This window comes from Acomys minous, assembly GCF_964271855.1.
Source record: "Acomys minous genome assembly, chromosome: 8".
Taxonomy (NCBI): Eukaryota; Metazoa; Chordata; class Mammalia; order Rodentia; family Muridae; genus Acomys; species Acomys minous.
In genome coordinates, this window is record NC_140489.1 from 83836391 (window position 1) to 83858273 (window position 21883).

Consider the following 21883-nt stretch of genomic DNA (forward strand, 5'->3'; position numbering starts at 1 on the left):
GCCTCTGCCTCCCAAGTGCTGGGATTAAAGACATGCACCATCACTGCCTGGCCAAAAGCCTTAATTTTTTTTATTGTGGGCCTATTAGTTCGTTTATATTCTCCCAGCTGTCATTAGCTTGAAAACTATTACATCTTCGTTTCTAAAGGCTCAGGGACACCTTGCTATTGTCTGCTGGGGAGTCATTAGCAGTTTTCACCTTTTTTTTCTTTTAAGATTTATTTATTTTATGTATACGAGTGCTCTATCTGCATGTACACCTGCATGCCAGAAGAGGGTGTCAGATCCCAGTATAGATGGTTGTGAGCCACCACGTTGTTGCTGGGAATTGAACTCAGGACCTCTGAAGAGCAGACAGTGCTCTTAACCTCTGAACCATCTCTCTAGCCCAGCAGTTTTCACCTTTGCTTTTTAGTAGCTCGTGCGTGCTTCCTCCTACGATTCTGTTAAGATTTAACCAATGTGGGGTTGTGAAATGTTTCAGTGGTTAAGAACACATGATACTCTTCTGAGGACTCAGGTTCAATTCCCAGCACCCACCTGGCAGCTCGCAGTCTTCCATAGCTCCAGTTACATGGGATCTGACACCTCTGACCTCTTCAGGTATCAGGCATGCCCATGCATACATGCAGGCAAAAAGTTCATGCATATAAAATAAATAAATCTAAAAGGAAGAAAATTTAAGGATTTAATCAGTCCTGGGCCTGGGCTGGTGAGATGGTTCAGCAATTAAGATCGCTTGCTGCTTTTTCATAGGACCCAAGTTTAGTTCCCAGCACCTTGCCCTCCAAGAACTATTCACACCCCTCAGGAAAATGGCTTGGCATACTCATGGCTTTTCCTCCATGGTCCCCATCCTTTCCTGGGCTAGAGTAGACCTCAGGTTGCAGTTGGATCCCAGCCCATTGCAGCAGCACAGCTTCCTGTCCTTGCTCTGGTGGCTGTGAAAGGTGTACCATACACAATTCCACTGTCTCACTTGTGTCTTCACCTTCAGTTTAGGAACACAGCTGACACAAGGCTTGTCTTATGTGTGGTGACAGCTTTTAGCTGTCTTAAATGTGACATTGATTAGTCAGACACATCTTTCTACCCAAAGAGCCTCCTGTCATAACTAATCTCTTTTTAATTTTTACATTATTTATTAGTGCGTGTGTGTGTATGTGTGTGGAGGGGGGTGTGTTCGTTCCACAGGGCATATGTTGAGGTCAGAGATGACTTCATAGAGTTGGTTCTCTCTGCCACCTTGAGGGAAGCTCTGCTACCTGCTAAGCCACTTTTAGGTTCCAGTAACTAAACTTTAAGGAAAATAATTTCAAGGATAAAATATATTTATAGTGTGATCTAAGTGAATAATGTCACTGGGATGGAGGAGATGTCTCTGTCTGTCCTACCTGGCATTTGGGTTTGACTTTGCTTTTGCCCCACTCTCTGCCCCCACAGCTCAGGAATTCTCTGCATTTGGCACAGATAGCATTTTTGTAGTTCAACAGATCATGCGTTCTAGTACTTCTTTTTCTTTTCTTTTCTTTTTTCTTTTTGACCCTTTAAATGTTGCTTGCAGATCACAGCTACTCTGGAGGCTGTGATAGTTGCAGTATTTTACCTTATTCTCCAAAAGCAGAAATTGCAAAGCTGCTGCTACTAACTATTTGCTGCAGTGTATTAAGATGCATGGCCTGGCCTCTTTAAGCACCAGGCTCATCCACCACACAGGGCCAGAAACAGCACAGAGCCCACATTACTCTCCTGCTGAGGTCGGCAGCCTCCCTCTCTAGACAGCGTCAGCCGGACAGGAGGCAACATCAGATTCTCCCTGAGCCTCTGCAGGACAGAGGTCTGCACTGTCACAGCTTCTTGCTGTAAGCATGGTGAATATTTGTCCCCATTTGTCACTGACATGGTACGACAGTCACCTCCTTCATGTAGCCTTGGAGAATAAGGAACTTGTGAACAGACACTCATCATTTGGCACATCCCAAGCTTCATGTCAGTTAGATTTTTCTTGTCATTCTAAGTCCTTAGGACATTTTCCCCCTCCCCCTGGGCCACTGTAACTTCCCTTCTAAGTACATAAAGTGCTTGAAGTGACGCTTAATGACTTCCACCCTGTTTCCAGATGGACAAAACATAAAAACTCAAGTTGAGATATGAAAATTGCCCCAGTGCAGCGACAGTTTTAAAGCATGGCCTCCAACTCCAGCAAGCCCAGACCCCTAGCTACAGGACTGAGACAAGAGTCCTGCTCCCACTGTGCTTGGCTACTGAGCTTATCATTAAGAAGGGGCCACCAAGCTGGGCGGTGGTGGTGCATGCCTTTAGTCCCAGCACTCGGGAAGCAGAGGCAGGTGGATCACTGTGAGTTTGAGGCCAGCCTGGTCTACAAAGTGAGTCCAGGACAACAGCCAAGGTTACACAGAGAAACCTTGTCTTGGAAAAAAAAAAAAGAAGAAGAAGAAGAAGGGGCCACTAGCATGTTGATGGAGGTAACTTCACACACACACACACACACACACACACACACACACACACACACACACACACACACACACCATCCCAGTAAGCCTGAGGAACTTGTGCAATGTGGACACAGCCCTGTTGAGTCTTCCACATGGTGTTTCTCTGAGAGACCACAAGCCCCTGACCCCATTGTGTCACCTGATAGGGCTCTCCCCTGAGCCCACTGCTGAAATTCCCTGTCCTGGACAGGTTGTGGTCTCTGCTGAAAGCCTGATGGTGATATACTACTTTCTTCTCAAAATACAGAATAGCTGTAAAACTAGGAATCTTGAGAAGTTATGGCTTAGCTTCTGTCTGACGGCAGTTTTCTTGTGCAGAGCCAGTAAACATTTCATTGTCTCCACCTCTTTCCCACATCCTTTCTAGGGAGATGCAGTAAAAGACTTGATGCTTCGCTTCCTGGGTGAGAAGGCTGCAGCCAAGAGACAAGTCTTAAATGCCAGCTCTGTGGAACAGTCCTTTGTGGGGCTGAAGCAGCTCATTGTAAGTAACCACACACTGATTTCTTCGGTGTGTCTTTGCTAAGGCCTGGCTTCCTTCACGCTCCCTCCCTGGAAGCTAATTGCTCTGAAAACAGCACCAGAAACTGTTGCATAGAAAGTGCTGTTGTGTTGCTTGTCAGTCCCAGGCAGCAAAGAGCACTCCATTAACATACTGACCATTTGAAGCTCATCTGGCTACTGCGAATGATCAAAGGCCTGAAGGCAGCAAGACTCCCATTAGCTAGAACAAATACAGATAGCTTGCTTTGTTTTGCTTTCTTGTTCATTTTCATTTTCACTTCACAGTCTCACTGCGGCCTCATTTCCTCCTCACTCTCTGTGACAACAGGCATGCACTACCTTGCCTTGATGGTCATTTCAAAAGGGCTCCGTTTAACCTGGGTTTATTTGGTCTGGTGAATCCCTAAACACATTCACGTTTCACTCTGGTTTATGAACGGGTCTCTCTAATCTGCCTGGCCTGCTCCGTCAGCACTAGAGGCTCACTGCTTTCCAGTGATTTCTGAATTGTGGGAGAGCTCCTGCAGTGTTAGTTGCTCTTCAGGATCATCATGGGGAAAGTCTGGAAGTTTGTCATGCATGTATGTCTCCTGTGGGATCCGCAGGCAGCCTTCTGATGAAGGAATACTCTCAAATGGTAGCCTCGTCTCAGGCTGCACCTCCTTCCCCCACCTCACCCAGTGACATCCCTGGCGGTGCTCTCCCCCATGGTGTCCTTGTGGAAGGCCCAGCCTGTGCCCTGACTGTCCAAGCACTCTCCTGATTGTGTGAACAAACCAAAGAATTATTTTGCTTTTAAACTTAGAGTGAGAGTGGACTTCCTGCTTTATGCCACTCATTTTTCAGGAATTCTGTGTCTTGAGTTTTAATTTATTTTGTTTGTTTTTGTTTTTCCCCCCGTCATAACTAGTTTTTTATTTGATTTTCATCTATTTCAAGCAAGTTTTGGGACCTAAAGATAGAAAATTTGAGATGCTCACAGGTTTATTAAGGATTACCTGCAGATCCTCTAAATGAGATAAAGGGAGCCGGTGAGTGGCTCAGCGGATAAAGCCCAGGGACTGGAGTTTAGCGTAAGGGAAGGACAGAATGGCCTCCTAATTGTCCTCTGACTTCCACATGCATGCTGTGCGCACATGCGCGCGCACACGCGCACGCGCACACACACACACACACACACACACGCACACACAGAGAAGGGGGGGGCGCAGGGGGAGGAGATTGAAAATGAAGTGTTTTTAAGTCGGGTGAAGGGTAGCATGTGAGCCAGAAACAGAAAAGCTTTCTGACTTTGTGTTGGAGCCACCCATGGTTGAGTGCCGCTCAGCAGGCTGGGAGTACACCTTTCATGTTGTGGAAAGCCCTTAGCTGCATGAGCAGTTTACGAGAGGACGGCAAAAGTAAGATGATCATCAGTCTCTTATTGACGTCAGTTCCACATTTAATGCAGATGGAAAAGGCAAGTAAATTCACTTGCCCTCACCTGTCAGAGGCTACAGAAGTTTGAGAGGTGCCCCAAGCACAGCCAGCGGGTAGTAGATGTCTTAACAGAACACTGTAGCTTTGCTCCTTTGTTGACAGGTTCTCTTGAATTCAGATGCCCAAGCCACATGAAAGATTGTTAATAAAAATATTATTATTATTTATAAATTGTTAGTTTATATGTGTGTGTGTGTGTGTGTGTGTGTTCTGCCTACATGCATGTCTGTGCACCATGTGTGTCCACAGTCCCTCCAGACACCACATCCGGTACTCTGGAGTTACAGATGGTTGTGAGCCACTGTGTGGGCGCTGAGATTTAAACCCAAGTGCTCTGAAAGAGCAGCCAGTGATCTTAACTCCTGAACCGTCTCTCCTGGCTCCTGCATATAACTTTGATATCTGTCTTCCATGGTTCAGAAGAAGTCAGGCTGCCTCTGTAACTGAACCACAACCAGCAATGAAGACACTGTCCCTTGATTCCTGCCCCACGCTTCCCACTGATGCAGCTGTTTTCATCCCAGTGCCTACTTAGCTGCACATATTTCACCTGTGTCCTACAAGCGCCAAAGGAAAAATAACTAACATTGTCTCCTGCCACTCAAAGGTTTGCTTCTTATTTTTCAGTATCTGCCTTTGGTGTCTGTTCTTTGGGCCAGGAATGTTTTTTGATCTTGCACACTCCACCCCCACACAGCCAGTGTTTTGGTAATGTGCTGAGCCTTTCTGTGCACTTGTCCTGTCAGAGCCCAGACTTCAGTATCAGTGGGCAGATCTATCGCTTTGTGTCCTGCAGAACCACATCATGAGAACTCAGACCCTAGAATACACACCGAGACAGTTGGGAGACCGCTGTCTCATCAACAGAATCTGCACACAGAAAGTATATAGAGGACTATAGAGAATCGGCTCTGGACAGGGAGCTGAAACAGTAGAGTCAAAATGCTGGTTTGGAGAAATGGAGGGAGAGAGGCAGGTGAGATGACTCAGTAGGTAAAGGCTCACTGCTTGATAACATGAGTTTGATCCTCACATGATGTTTGCACAGAATCCCAGGAATCAGGCTCTGGACACCAGACTCAGAGGTGCAGATCGAGCTTTATTTTGCAGTATATAAGCCTTTAAAAGGTTGAAGGGCCAATCAGACAACCCCCTGCTAGCCTCAAGCACCAATAGCAATCAGTCAGGTTGGTGTAGCCGTGAGGAAATGTGCGGGTGGGGGGTGGGGCCTGGGAGTCACCTCAGAATACTTCCATAAAGAAGGGAGAAGCAGTCACCTCCCTTGCCTCAGATCCATTTTGAGACTTCGCTAGTGTGCTAGGAGTCCCTAGTAGATGAACACTATGCAGTGGATCAGAACCGGTCAAGGAGTCTCAGGAGCCGCTGATGCTTCACTCGCCGTTCTCTGAGGGCCTCCAGAAGGCTTGTCTAAGCACTCCCCACAGTGATGGAAGGAGACAACCAATTTCTCTATGTTGTCTCTTATGTCCAGATATACACATGACATTCACACCCACCCATATATATACATGCATAATAAATAAATGAAAAGTATGTTTTGAAAAAAGAATGGAGGATAAACCAGGCATGGTGGCATGAACACACTTCAGGACAAAGGAGGTTACTAGTTCGAGATGAGGCTGGCCTATGTAGCAAGACTAGAGAGAGAGAGAGAGAGAGAGAGAGAGAGAGAGAGAGAGAGAGAGAGAGAGAGAGAAGAAGAAGAAGGAGGAGGAGGAGGAGGAGGAGGAAGAGGAGAAGGAGGAGAAGAAGAAGGAGGAGGAGGAGGAGGAAGAGGAGGAGGAGGAGACAGAGTACACTGAGAATTCCATGGGCTTTGAAACATGAAAGCCCAGCCCTGGTGACATTCCTCTTTAAATAAGGCCACACCTACTAATCCTTTCTAAGAAGTTCCACTGAGGACCAAGCATTCAAACATCTGCGGCCTATACTCATTCAGACAACTACAGATTGGTGTGATGCTCACACAATACAGATGAATCACATGCCCATGCTGCCTCCAGGACCCAGGCATCACCAGAGGGGCCTTAGAGGAGATAGACAAGGAAGGCTGCAGGACAGCCTAGGGCAGAGCACTTCCTCCATGTCCGTTCTTTGTGTGAAAATCCTACTTTTGTTATTTTTTGTTTGGTTGGTTTTTTGGTTTTGGTTTTTCGAGACAGGGTCTCTGTGTAGCCTTGGTTGTCCTGGACTCAATTTGTAGACCAGGCTGGCCTTGAACTCACAGCGATCTGCCTGCCTCTGCCTCCTGAGTGCTGGGATTAAAGGCATGCACCACCACACCCGGCACTTTTGTTATTTTTTATGGAGATAAAAAGAGAAGTGTATGAACTTTTCTTAAAAAAAAAAAAAAGAAGAAGAAGAAGAAAAGAAAGCAAAGCTGAGGCAGATGTGGTGGACATATGTGATGCCAGCGCTAGAGAGGAGGAGGCAGGAAGATCGATGAGCGCAAGGCCAGCCTAGGCAACAGGAGTGGTTTTGGACTTAGGAGGGTTGTTTTTGTTTTTTACAACCGACTTCTTCCCAATCCATAAAATAAGGGAGGGGACCTCTAACGCAAAGGACAGAGTCACCCCTACCTTTTTTTTTTTTTTTTTTTGGTTTTTTGAGACAGGGTCTCTCTGTGTAGCCTTGGCTGTCCTGGACTCACTTTGTAGACCAGGCTGGCCTCGAACTCACAGCGATCTGCCTACCTCTGCCTCCCGAGTGCTGGGATTAAAGGTGTGCACCACCACGCCCGGCGAGTCACCCCTACCTTTGTGCCTTTTTCAGCATGTACTGTAGTTTGAAATTATGAGCCCAAATAAACCTTTTCCCAAAAAAACTGAAAGAGTGGCAGTCTAATGCCACCCAGAAGTCCTCACTTTGCAGATTAGAAAACAAGATCCTAAGGCAGTGTCCCACGAAGCCCCCAAAGACCACAGTTCTGATGGACTTGCATCATTTCCTGTCTCATGACATAGTATTTCTGAACCACTGACTGTGTGCACTGGGTTTATGCTTTACTGAGTGTTCTATAGGACTGGGCTGTGTCCAGAAATGAGGTGCAGGAATCTCATGTCTGTCTGTCTGTCTGTCTGTCTGTATATAGGTGTGTCTGTGTTTCTGTGTATGTATCTGTGTTTGTGTGTGTCTGAGTGTCCTTCTGTCTGTGTATCTGTGTGACTGTGTCTGAGAAACTTGAAACAAACTTCTGTTTCTTCAGTTTCTGTGTTTATTCAGCAAACCAGTCTTTTGGCTCTGAAAAATGACAGCCAGTGGCCTGCTTTTATAGTCCCTTGCACAGTGTACTCATATTTAGAGATTTGGTACTATTTGTAGACACTTCACACTCCAGACTCACTGACCTGAGGGCTCTCATCAACATCTTCAGCACTGACCGCACAACCCAGCTTTCCTGACACTGGTGACAAAGGTTGGCTTCTGTCTCCTCCCCATCGCCACTTGCACTTTCACAGACCACTGCCGAATAGCAATTCCCTGAATCCAGTCACCATCAGGAGTCCCTTGGGCCTTTTGTGCTCATGGTAGAGTCCCAGCTGTTCCCCTTGAGGGGTCTGAGGGATCCCTCCAGAATCTGAAAGACCAAACCCTCTGCCCCGCCCCCTCTCCACACTGATTGTTCTAGAACAGTTGTGTGGCCACCAGAAATGCACACAAGTCTTCACTCAATGCCCTGAAAGAGTATAGGACCCCAGCAGAGACTTCGTCCTATGACAGAAGCATGGCAGGCATTTGCCAGATGAAGCCTGGGTCTACCAGCTACAGTGTGCCCCCGAAATTGCCATTCCTCTCAGCATCTTTCACTACACTACCGATGTGTTCTCAGGTCAGTGACTCACATGCCATGGTGTATAATATACATAACCATTAGGGTTTAATTTTCAGTAAACGTCAATCCCATTGATTGGCTTACTGAGATGATTCTGCCGTTATTCCTGTGATTAAAAGCTTTATGTAGCTCAGTGTGTTGACATGTGCCTGGAATTCCAACAGCCTGAGGCTGAGGTGGGAGGATTATGTGTTTGAGACTAGTCTGGGGCACATAGCAACACTTTAAGAAAATAAGACTTTGTCAGAGAAAAAAGCAAGATGCTTTTTTTTTTTTTAAAAGCAGAGACAGCTGCGTTGTCTGCTTTCCTTTCATTGATGGTAAATTGTAGGTGACCTTCTCTGCAGCCCATGTAAGCTAGTAAGTGAGAGAGCTTCCATGGTAAGGGGTGGACATTCCTCTTCCTCAATTTGGAGATATATATGTGTGTGTGTGTGTGTGTGTGTGTGTGTGTGTGTGTGTGTGTGCGCGCGCGTGCGCGCGCACCACACCCTGACTTTACAACAGGCAGGCAGGCTTCACTTGAAGCATGACTTCATTTCCCAGGACATCTCTAAAGTCACACACAGGCCCTGTGTGATTGTAATCTGTGTGCTTTGTGTGTTTCTGCCATCTGTGGTTACTCCTAAGGGTAATACGAGCTTTTATTTTTCTCCTACACTGAAAATACTCCAGGCCATTGGAGATTTTCCTTCAGGGTCCCAACCACGGAACATCTTCAAGATGGGTGTGTTTATAGAAAGACCGTGGTGTTTAATTGTGTCCTAACTTATTCCTGCCATCTTTAAGGACAGGAAAGAGCTCCTGAATATATTTTCCTAAGTCATGTCAGTGTTCTAAGACTGTAATTTACAGATAAGTGAATGTCACTGCCTGGAGAGAAGGACACTTTAGTCACCTCTGTGATGGTATGGGCAGAATGAATGATGTCCTCTGAGTGCATGCGGACGAGTCATCCACTTACATTAATTACCCGAATACTTCTCACTGGACGATTTGTCTCAGCTTTGAAATCCAAGAATGCCGTGTTCAGTTTTCAAAGAGTCTTGTTTTATTTCCTAGTTTTTTAAAAAGTAATATTTATTTAAATTTAGAAAAATTTCTCCCATCAAACTAACTAGAGTGCTACATTCTATCAAGTAGAGGTGACATTTCCCAAAGATTTCTTAGAGCCTAGAGTATTATGTGGCATGTTTCAAATTCTAATTTTTTTTAAAAAATGTATTTTTTACTGAACATTCTCAACATCTAACATGAAAATAAAAGGAAAACAAGAAGGTAGAAAATGCTGAGAATATGAAAAAAGAAAAAAAAAAGAGCCTAAGAAACTAGTTATTTCAAACAACAGGAGGTGGGTGAGTGATTGTAAGAAGTAGTGCTAGGGCTAGGAGTGTAGCTCAGGGATGGTGTGATTGCCCAGTGTGTTCAGGCTCAGTGATGGTGTGATTACCCAGTGTGTTCAGGCTCAGTGATGGTGTGATTACCCAGTGTGTTCAGGCTCATTGATGGTGTGATTACCCAGTGTGTTCAGGCTCAGTGATGGTGTGATTACCCAGTGTGTTCAGGCTCAGTGATGATGTGATTACCCAGTGTGTTCAGGCTTAGTAATAGTGTGATTACCCAGTGTGTTCAGGCTCAGTGATGGTATGATTGCCCAGTGTGTTCAGGCTCAGTGATGGTGTGATTGCCCAGTGTATTCAAGTTCAGTGATGGTGTGATTGCCCAGTGTGTTCAGGTTCAGTGATGGTGTGATTGCCCAGTGTGTTCAGGTTCAGTGATAGTGTGATTGCCCAGTGTGCTCAGGTTCAGTGATGGTGTGATTGCCCAGTGTGCTCAGGCTCAGTGAAGGTGTGATTGCCCTGTGTGTTCAGGTTCACTGATGGTGTGATTGCCCAGTGTGTTCAGGTTCAGTTCCAACACCAACAGCACCCCAAAAAACCTAAATATTGAAGGAAAACAACAAAAAGACAACTGCTTTGAATAAATCTGGAACATTGAATATGTGGAACTGACAAAAGACATGGATTAAAGATATAAATAGAATATATTTATATATAATATAAAAAGAATGTCTTAAATGAAGAAGGAAAAAAAATAGGCTGGTAGGAAAGAAGGGAAGACATGGAGAGGTTCCTGGAACCAGGTGGCCAGGAAATATGGGAAGTGCTCAACTCCAGCAGGGACCACAGAAACGTAAACAGAACGGGAACATCCCAACCCCAGCAGCTTGGCAGAGGTTGGCAGCAGAGCCAGTGGCTGGAACAGAAGTCCATAAAACTGCCTTATAGAGCAGACTGACAGCAGCTAGTGACATGAATTGTCTCAGTTTTCTATTGCTGTGACGAAACACCATGACCAAAGCAACTTGAGGAAGAAAAAGTTTATTTGGCTTAAACATCCTGGGTTATAGTGCATTGAGGGAAGCCAAGACAGGAACTCAAGCGGGCACCTAGAGGCAAGAGATGATGCAGAAGCCATGAAGGAGTGCTGCTTACTGACTGACTCCCCATAGCTTCCTCAGCCTGATTTCTTATAGAACCCAAGACCAGAGGTTCTAACCACAATGGCCTGGACCCTCTCACATCAACCATCAATCAAGAAAATGTACTACAGGTTACCCACAGACCAGTTATAGTGGGTACATTTTCTCAATCAAGGTTCCCTCTTTCTAAATGGCTATATCAAATCATTTAGAAAAATGATGGCTAGAGAGATGGCTCAGTGGTTAAGAGCACTGACTGCTCTTCGAGAGGTCCTGAGTTCAATTCCCAGCAACCACATGGTAGCTCACAACCATCTATGATGTGATCTGATGCCCTCTTCTGGCCTGCAGGTGTACATGCAGGCAGAGCATTGTATACATAATAAATAAATAAATCTTTAAAAAGAAAAATGGCTGATTTATATCATCAAGTTGACATAAAATCAGGCAGCACATGGATGTTCTGCCTTTGACCCCACAGTTAGGCTTTAGAAAACTTCCTGGAAGGCCAGATGTGGTGCCTCACACCTCAGATCCCAGCAGGGGGTTGGGAGATGGAAGCAGAAGGATCCAAAGTTCTAGGCCGGTCTAAGGTACATCACATCCTGTCTTACAGACCCAGAGCACACGCCAGAAGCTCCCAGGGAAAGGATAGGGTTGTAGTTTAGTGACAGCACGTGCTGAGTATGCACAGGCCCTGAGTAAGGAGGTGTAAGGGATTGTGACTGACAACAAAAACAGGATTTCACAAGAGGCAAGGCAAAGAGAAAAGAACACCTAGAACCCCAGCCGTCCAGGTGGAAGCCAGACCTTAGCTTCCAGGTCTGGACTACTCAGCAGGCATGTCTCAGAACAAGAAGAAACCATAGCTAACAGTAAAAATCTCCTGTGTGCAGGTATAGAAAGATACACCAGAGTGAGGCACAGTGGTACATGCTGGTAATCCTAGCACTCAGGGAGGCAGAGGCAGGCAGATCTCTGGGACTTCAAGGCCAGCATGGTGTACAAAGCAAGTCCAGGACAGCCAAAGTTACACATCAGAAACCCTATCTCAAACCCCCACCTCCCAAAAAAGAAAGGAAAGAAAGAAAGATACGCCAAAAATATCTTTTACAACCAAGCATGATGCTGAACATCTTTAATCCCAGTACCAGGAGGCAGAGGCAGAAGCAGGCACAGGTCTCTGAGTCCACTACCAGCCTGGTCTACAAATCAAGTTCTTGGCCAGCCCAGGCTGCATAGTGAAACACTATCTCAGGAAAGGAAAAAGAGTGTGTACTATCTAAGAGTATAAGAATGGGGCCCCGGTTCAAATCCCCAACACCCACATAAAAGCAGGGCATTGTTGCATATTCCTGTAATTGTAGCACTAGGGAAGAAACAGATGGGCCCCAGGAGCTCGCTGGCCAGCCAGTGTAACGGAAAAGGCAAGCTGCCAGTACAGCAAGTGGTGATGCTTCAAGAGACTATCGCAGAGAGAATAACATAGAGGAAGGCATGCAGACTTTCTCCTCTGGCTTCTGCATACATGCACAAAGGCACATGCACATATTTGTAAGAGCAACAAAGAAAATCATGTTATGTGCAGTCAATTAAACACTTTGGAGCAATTGAAATAAATGAGCCACAGCGACATTCATCAATACGGATAAATTTGAAAAGCAATATTGAACAATAAAAGCGAATTACACAAGCTTGCCTAGAGGGTGCCAGTTTATATTCATATGGGAAAACTGATGGATGACACCTTAGCCACACCGCGGAAGCCACAACTTCCAGGCAAACTGGAAGTTTTTCTGTTGGTAATCTACCCAACTCACTTAACACTTGCCCTGTGTGTTCTCCCAGCACCTGTTACAAGCTGTCCCCATATTAGCAAGTCGGAGAGATCTTGTCCCTTGCTACTTTTTGGCTCTTCCACACCCTTGTGTCATCCCTCTCTCACTCTTCAGGAACCCATGACAGAGCATTGACTCCTCTGTCCCAGCTGGCTCCCAAAGGATGTAATGGCAGATTAGTGAGGAGCGATGGCTGTAGTCATGGTTGACTCCATTGGTGACAAGTTATTCCTGATCTGAAAATGTCCGAAGCACAAAGTAAACTTAAGCCAAATGAGTGTTCTGTATTCGCTCCTCGGGAAATAAAGACCTGGAGCTGCATTGCGCCGAAGCAGAGAGGCACATCTACTGGTGTGCAGTGTGTGGTTTCTGCTTTCCTCCCTTGGTGACTTGCTGGTTAAACAGCAGTCTGGGGTGGGGGGGGAGGGGCGGGGCGGGGGAGGTGGTACCACATCTGTTTCCCACTTGCCTGGTTGACCCACATTAGATGAGCCAAATCTTAAGTAACGATTAGTCCTGAGCTACCATGAGCCCACTCTGCTTGCATGTTCCAAATCTGAGCCTGGCCCATGACCCTCTTCCACAAGCTCTTTGTCCTCAAAATGCCCTTACAGCCCCTGAGTCTCCTGAGAAGTGAAGGCTGCTGCCCTGGGCTGCTGTGTGTCATGGTGAGGAGGAAGAGGGGCCTTGTTACTCCCAGAGTTTGGCAGTCAGGTTAATGTAAGCTTTTTCAGATTTAAATGCATGCCTATAGACTAGTTATGTCAGTTACGGAAATCTACAGCCAGGCATCTGTGGGAATGTTGCTTTGGGAGGGGCAGTAACACCATAATACTTCTGCATTCTGCTCATGCAGGGAAGAAGCCACTTCCAGAAAATTTACACCTACGTAAAAGATAAATAATTAAGATGATGGGTTTTGCTTTATTTTATTAGCAGATCTGGTTTGAGATATAGAAGACAACTCAGTATATGGGATCACGGGGGCTCCGTGGGGTTTTTAAGACATTTCACTATTTTTAATCACTTATGGAGCATTTCATATCTGCAAATTCCTTACAAGTAATTTTATTACACATTTAAATGTTTTGTTTGTGGTGGATATCCATACAGAGTGGTTATAAAATGAGTTAGAAGCCTTTACTGCATAAGAATTGTTTTAAAATATGTGAACAGATTTTTCTCATGCACATATTTTTGCCCACACAAAAATTCTAATTGCCTTTCTAATGTGTTAAATAGATAACAACATACAGTGTGGCATCATAAAACTTAAAATCATGAGATTCAGTGTCTACTACAGTCATCCCTTGGTATCCATGGAAATGGTTTTCAGGAACCCCATGGGGACCAAAACCTGTGGGTGTTGAGATCTCTCAATTACCATGGCATAGTGTCTGTGTGCGTCTTACACAACCCCAGTGTGGTTGTCCCCACGGCATTCCTTCTAACCCTGATGTCCTCAAGTGTGGGCTTTGCAGCTGTTGGGCTACATCACAGGGGACATCTGCCATGAAAACAATGCACACGTGTTTTCTTTTCTTTGTTTTTTTTTTTTAAGGTGTATTTATTTTATGTATGAGTGCTCTATCTGTGTATATACCTGCATTCCAGAAGAGGGCATCAGATCCCAGTATAGATGGTTGTGAGCCACCATGTGGGTGCTGAGAATTGAACTCTAGAAGAGCAGACAGTGCTCTTAACCACTGAGTCATCTCTCCAGCCCCCCACACATGGATTTCTAACACTATTCGTCAGTTAGATTTGGGTCTGCATATTGTGCAGGTACAGGAGGCCGCTGGCTCTAAATCCTTAAACTTTTCAACACACTCCCATGCCCGACCTCTGCTTGCTGCTTGCCTGACCCCACCATGGCCACCTTCGGCAGCTGGAAGGAGTGTGGGGACTGCTGAAAAGTCAAGCAAGGCTGCGTGGCCACAGGAAGCAAACAGGAGTGGCTTGCTCGTTAGTTACAGCTCTGGTTCTGAAACACCTATCGAAATGGCACCCCTGAGTCGGGGTGGAGCCATCACTTCAGTGGGAAGGCGGTAATGGACATCCCCATTCCTAGAGGGCCAGAAGGTGGAAGCTCTCCCTGAGGGGAAGAGCTTTTCATTCACAATGCTCCGGAGATGGGGTATTTGCGATAGTGTGTGTGTAGATACACACAAGGCCTCCTCTGTGTTTATATATACACAATGTATGTGTGTCTATGAAGATGTATTTATAAAAGTACTACACTCAAAGTTCACATGATACCTCTCCACGGTTTTTGTACAAGGAGAATTTTCCTTATATTAGAGTCCCTTTTTTAGTAGCCATATTTACTAACCCAAGGTTGGCTCTAGTTTAGCTAAAACCTGAAGTAGCTACATGTAAAATGTTGGTGTTAAGGAAATCGAGTAGTAATAAAAGGACCTATTTGGAGGCTGCCCATTGACCTAAGCCAGTTCCCCCATCCTGGGTGATGGTGGAACTTTCAGTGGAGTGCAGATGCCTTTGCTCATGCACCGCCACCACCTCCCCCCTTCAGTTTTCCTGTTACTCTGTTCTCCTTCCCCTCCACTCCTGGTGCTGAACTTGTGTGAACCAGTCCATGTTTCCATCAACAACTAGTTTGTTCAGAATTTTCTCCCACAGTATATAGCAAAGGCTGTGGTGGCCTGTTTGAATGATGGCACAGTGGTTTGTCCGTCATCTGCATTTTCCACGGAGCTGGTCCTACTCCTGTTTGCATCCTGTGGCCACCACAGTCTTGCTTGGTTCTCTAGCAGTTATCACATTGCTTCCAGCCTCTAAAAGGTGGGCATGGTGGGGTAAGGCAAGCAGCTGAGCAGGCCAAGCACAGAAGTGTGCTTATGCATATCCAACAAATTCTTCAATTATCTGGAATTAAATTGGATCAAATTTCACATTGCGGAGCCATGTCCCTTCCCACCTCCCTTTCTCTGCCTGGTATCTCCTGGCCTGATCCACAGGTCAGAATCTAAAATTCTTCCCACCTAAGTCCCCAATACATCACCACTGACCTGGTTCTCCAACCCTCCTCATAGTCATATGGCACAAGCCCGCTTCCCTCAGATTGTTCAAGTTTTCTGCGAAAGGCCTGGTTACATTTTTAATTGTGAACTTCTCACCTCTGGCGTGCTACAACTGTTTTGGGAATCACTATAAATTGGTAGTAAGAAAAAAAGAAATGGAAAATGTGCACATACAAGTTTCTTTTTGTTTTTTTTTTTTTTGTTTTTTGGTTTTTTTTTTGGTTTTTTGAGACAGAGTTTCTCCGTGGAGCCTTGGCTGTCCTGGACTCGCTTTGTAGACCAGGCTGGCCTCGAACTCACAGCGATCCGCCTGCCTCTGCCTCCCGAGTGCTGGGATTAAAGGCGTGCGCCACCACGCCCGGCTAAGTTTCTTTTTGTTGTCGTTGCATTAGGCCAATAAGAAGCCTGTCATCTCACAGGGCAGTGTCTTACTCTCTGTGCCAGTCACTGTCAGGTCTGCCTTCATGCCCCTGCCCTCCAGAAATATCAGCTGGCATTTGCTATCCACGGCCATAGTGTGGATACACAAGGCTTCCTGGCTATGTAGTATCTGTGGCAGCTACACATCTCCATCATAGCGGAGCACAGTCCATGGTTTCCCTGTGGCAACACCCAGGGAAGGCTGGGAGAGCCTCTCCACACGCTCCAGTCAGCTGCACCAGATCAGTACCAGCACTGGCTGGAAAGTGTAACTACCTCCCATCTAAGGCCTCATAAATCCACCCATGTTTGAAGAAACCTCACACTTTCAGCCAAGCACTCTTGAAGTTTGTGGATGCTGCTGAGCATGGCCTCACCTGCCTCCCACTCGCCCCTTTCTTCTCACTCAAGTAGCTCGCCCCTGCCTCGTCCTCACCTTTGCAGCCTACCCTCGTGAGCCTTTGTGCCCCTCATCCCCAAACACTTCATCCCCTTACCACTCTCCAAGGCTTTACACAGTCTTCCTCTGGAGTCCCTGCCAGAGGAAGGATGTTCTTAACTGTCTATAGGGCAGGTCTTTTCCTGAGGGAAGCCTGCCTGACTCTGTTTTCACCAAGTGCCACTAGCAGGCAGGGCCAGCATGCCTGAGCAGGAATCCAGGAAGGAAGCAGCAGTGCACTGGGTTGGCCTGAGGTCTGCCCCAACCCAGATCACAGCTGCCTCCCCGTCCCCACTTGACAGATCTTTCCCCTCTCTTACTCTCTCACATTTGTAATTCAAAACAAGTATACCTAGGCACTTGATGCATGGTGTGGGCATTGCTGAGTTTAAATTAGAGAGAGCACTTGGGTAAACTATTGTAACTAAAGATCTCGCCGAGCTATGAATCAGAGCATGGGTGCCACAGAGAAACTATGGTGCTGTGATTTGGACAGCACAGAGGAACATGGCACCAGGTTCATCCTAGCAGTTGATTTCTGGTTCTCAGAGTTAAGGGCCATGCCCTGCCCTGAGGAAACCTGCAGGCTCCCCTTGTTGTGAACAGTAAGTGCCCAGTGTCTGGAACGCCTGGCTGAACCGTGTCCTCTTCACCAGAAGGAGGCAAAGCCACAGGGTTTTTTGATTCTCCAGCCAGTACTTAGAGCTTCCTGGATGGATGGGCTGGTACAGTGTGTGTGTGTGTGTGTGTGTGTGTGTGTGTGTGTGTGACCTCTGCAGGAGCAAGAAGGAGGAACAGCTGAGAAGCCCATCCAGCAAGTGGGAACCACACCGCCCTATGCCATCGGCCCTGCCTGGAGCACTGGTGATACAGGTGCTGCCAGAATATGGCATGATGGGAATGCATAGCTGGTGGCCTCTCTGGAAAGCCTCTTGGCCAGTCCTCACAAAGCTAAGCATATTGTCACCACTGTACAGTCCAGCAATTGAAGTGTCGCATTACCCTGCTAGGCTTGCCATCCCATTAACTGAACATGTCTACACAGAAACCCACACCTAGTGTTGGGCTAGCTAGAGGCAGGCACAATGCCCTTCAGTGGGTAAATGGAATAACCCTCAGCCACCTTAAAGCCAGCAGGGGCTGAGCTGCAGGCAGCACAGGGACAGTCAGGCCATGTGTCAGGCAGGGTACAGAGCTCTTCAGCGTAGAGTGCAGGCCACCTTGAAGCTGCAGCCCGAATCTGTCTTTCCTCCCAAGCAGCCTCAGTTGGTGATGACATGGGGAGTGGGACTGGCTGGAGTACACTGCTGGACACTTCGGGTATTTTTCTGTGTGCTGTTATCAACCACTCCTCTTCAAACATAGCAGCCTCATCTTTATCCGAACAGCTGTGGCTACTTGAAAGCAACCTCCCAATACTGGGATTGTTTGCTGACTTCCATCAGAAAGGGAGAGGTGGGGCGGGCCACTGAACACTCACCTGAGAGTGCTGCTCCTCCTGCCCCTCCCAGCCAACTGTATGTAGCTGCCCTGACTGTGTGTGCTCTCCTCAGAAGATGGAAGAGGTATAGACTTCTGAAGGTTTACTGTAGGGGGCACTCCCATCTAGGTAGCTTTAGGGGTGTTGTCATCCATACCAGGGTGGGATACTTTTTGGTGGCATGGCTGCTTTGGGTTTTCCTGGATTCCTGTAAGTAACCACCTGTGCTCGCAAAGGAAAACAATAAACGCATGGGCTTAGCGGAGGGCTAATGTGTCTGTCTCCCCAGGGGAAGTCTCCATAGCCACCTCTCATGTACTCTTTCATCGATGAGGCACAGTACAAGGCTTCACCTTGGAAACTCAGGCCAACCCTGAACCTGAAAAGGTTAATAAATCAATGCCTCAGCCCTCACCAGTGAGGCCTTTGTCTCCCAACTAGCAGGGCAACCCCCTGCCTCAGGCACTTTGTGATGCTAGAGTGTGCACATCTGCTCCTACCCAGGAACCCCAGTAAAATATGAGGTCAGTTGTCTTGTGTTGAATTTTCCATGTGCAAGGCCTCCTGTTGTTTCCTCACCAATTGCAGGTCTTCTGTCAAACAGAAGGTACCAGAAGGGGTTGGGTGCAGGGTGCACACGTTCATGCATAGAGACCGTGTGTGGCAGACTCTGATCCATCTTTTAAAGCAGGCCACATCCCTCCCATGCTTTGAACTCCTCAGGGGCTTCCTATAGCCCTACGGATTAGGCCCAGAAGGCCTTTTCAGGTTCCACTTTGGCTCAGCCTGAACCCTGCTGTCCTGACTCTTCTTCCTCTGGTGTTACACAGCTATTATTTATGGTGCTTGCTCTGCTATAGACTCCCTCCCTTTTCTTTTCCCACTTAATCCCTGGGTGGCCTGTTCCTTCCCTCCTCCTTCCTCCTCATCACATCTGAGACTCAGTCTGGCCACCCAGCTCTGTGTGCCCACCTCACCCACACACTTAACATCTTGTTGGAGAGCCACTGGCCATGCACGTGTGTTGGGGGTTGGCCTGGAGCTATGTACTGATGCTAATTACTGGCTCCCAAGATCTAGTTACTGCCCAGACGAGCACATTCTCATGTATACCTGTCCCTGTTGTGTAAACCTTGCTCTACATATTTAAATCACAAATATAAATTTAATTTATTAATAAAAATGCTGAAGCTTGAGATTTGGCAGAGGAGAGAGAGGCGGAGTTTGGGGTTAGCAAGCCTGGAGTCAAGGCAGAGAGAGAGAGAGAGAGAGAGAGAGAGAGAGAGAGAGAGGAGACAGGTACAGGAGGAGGAGGAAGGAAGAAGCAGTTTGGATGGGTTAGCATGAAGAGAAGCCCATGGCTGGATTGCTGTGGATGAAGGGAAGGAGCCGAGGTAGGAATGACTGAAGCAGATGGCCTCGGATGGCGGCTGGGATAAAATAGTTAAGAGGGTTAATATCTGCCCAGTCCCCGGTAAAATGGGGCTGTTCTAAAATACAACAGGAGTCTGTGTCTTTATTGATTATGATAGTGGATTAGATAATACTGCTGAAATAATTATAGGTTTTAATAATAAACATATTTTTTTTCAACAACACACCTGGTCATTCCATGCATCCCTGAAAGGCATGTAACGCCTGTCTTCCCTGTGAGATCCTAGCAGTAACGAGGTCCTTCACCACTTTGTCCATAGCAGGTATTGGCAGCCTGTTTGTGGACTAATGTGGCCTCATCTACAGTGTGGTTAGTGCCGGTTATGTTGAGAGACTGTTTGAGCATCTTTTAATTCCTGCAAAGGTTAAAATACTGATGATGTCCTGAAGTTCTGCCTAGTGAGCCCTTTGTCACTGTATAGAGAAGAAACAAAAATAAGAGCCCAATCAAATGAGTCATTTGTCCTTGTTCCCAGCCTTTCCATGCTTCAGGTTGTGACTGGAGGTAGCATGAGGGAAATGTGCCGCATACTGGTGGGCAGCCCTGCCACGCGCCGCCTCTACCTAGCTCATTGACTATTCATATTGAGAAAGTAGAACTGTGCTGACCATACAAGACGCCATATTTTATAGTCTGTGCTGCTCCAACAGACACAAAAATATGTATCTAACACTTTTAGCAGAAATTTGAACTGATGATACATTGATAGAAATCATAGTCTAGAGCTGTCTGCCAAAGAGGAATTCAGTCTTATTAGGGGCTAGGGGAGCTGTCCGGTAAGACCTCCCCACATTATAGGTGTCATTCAACAACTTCTTCTCCTTCTCTTCCTCTTCCTCCTCCTCCTTTTCTGGTTTTTTTTTTGTTGTTGTTGTTTGTTTGTTTTTTTTTTTGAGACAAGGTTTCTCTGTGTAGCATTGTCTGTGCTCAACTTGCTTTATAGACCAGGCTGGCCTCAAACTCACAGAGATCCACTTGCCTCTGCCTCTGTGAGTACTGGGATTACAGGTATGCAACACCACACCCAGTTTGGCATCATTCACTTTTAATGTTGTAATGTGAATGTCCTGACTGGCACTTCCTTCTTGTACCTTTTACTTCCAAGTCACACTGGCCATGTTGACAAGTGACATTGGCCTCTGCATCAGCTGGCCAGCTGCTTTTGTCCTGGCGGCTAAGATCTGGGTGGCACTGCTCTCACAAAGCAAGAAAGTGTGTGTGTGTTTGTGTGTGTGTGTGTGTGTGTGTGTGTGTGTGTGTGTCTGTCTGTCTGTCTGTCTGTCTGTCTGTCTGTCTGTCTGTGTATGTGTATCTGTGTATGTGTCTGTGTGTGTCTGACATCACCTGCTCCTATTACAGAGCTGCAGAAACTGGAGGGCGGCAGTCGACCTGTGTGGACGCCTGCTCACAGCCCACGGACAAGGCTATGGCAAGAGTGGGCTGCCCACCAGCCACACCACAGACTCCTTGCAGGTCAGAGCTCCTATTGTGTTGTTACCTGGTCTGTCATCTCTTGGGGATATACAGGGGACCATGGCCTTTCATGTAAGGTAAACAGAATAGAGATTTCTACATCCTGAACTTGGTTTCCACTGTATGCTTAATGTCTCCCAGGAGACTTGAGGATCTCAGTCTCCAGCAGTGTAGAGCTCACCTATTCAATGAGGCATGTGAAAAGAGAGGTGTGCATGGGAGGAAACCCCTCCAAAGGGGAGCAGCCATGGAAGTCCTTCAGGACTCACCCCCTCCCTGTGGAGCTCTTAACTTCAAGTCTAATGTCCCCAGGACTCCCGGAATGACCAAGTCCTCCACACTCCCTGCCACTGAGAAGAGCTTCCAGAGGACCATCTGCAGAGCAGCCTATGGCGGGCTCCTTGCTCTTGGGTGCCTTCCCACCAAGAGCCTGCGCACTTGGAGAATGGGGGCACTAGTAGCTCAGCCTCACTGCCCTCCTGCCTCCCACCTCCACATCTAGAGTCACACACTTGTGGGAATGGTGCCCTAGCATCCTCTCATGCTTGTCCTCTTGTTTGAAAAGCCGTGGCCACTGTGATCTCAGATAAAGTCCTCTCACAGTGCTGGCCATGCAGCGTCCTCGCACACCATGCTCAGTGGACTCTCCCCAGCCAGGGCTCAGCATATTTTGGAAGGCAAGTGGAAAGTGGTTCAGTGTGAAGCCTGTTGCTCACTGGTCCTGGCAGCATCTCCTGGAGGTCTCATTTTCCTTCTCTTGGATGTTTTGTTTTGACATACAACAAAAATGTTTGATGTATGTATCCATTGTGAGATGAGCAGATCATTCTAACGTGAACATTATCTCATATTTAGTATATGATGTATGGTTATTTAATCACCTTGCTAATCAGTGTGTCTCCTGAACCCGCCTGCCTAAC

General features: G+C 46.8%; 1 protein-coding gene across 3 annotated transcripts in view; it reads left to right on the forward strand.

Annotated features, from left to right (window-relative positions):
- Positions 1 to 21883, forward strand: part of TRAPPC12 (trafficking protein particle complex subunit 12) — a gene marked incomplete at its 5' end in the record, with an annotated part of 67496 nt that overhangs the window by 10857 nt on the left and 34756 nt on the right. For all 3 annotated transcript variants that reach the window (XM_084793600.1, XM_084793599.1, XM_084793601.1), the window contains 2 exons: positions 2887 to 3003; positions 20850 to 20963. In XM_084793600.1, coding sequence (XP_084649726.1) covers positions 2887 to 3003; positions 20850 to 20963 — 231 coding nt within the window. The remainder of the gene's footprint in view (positions 1 to 2886; positions 3004 to 20849; positions 20964 to 21883) is intronic.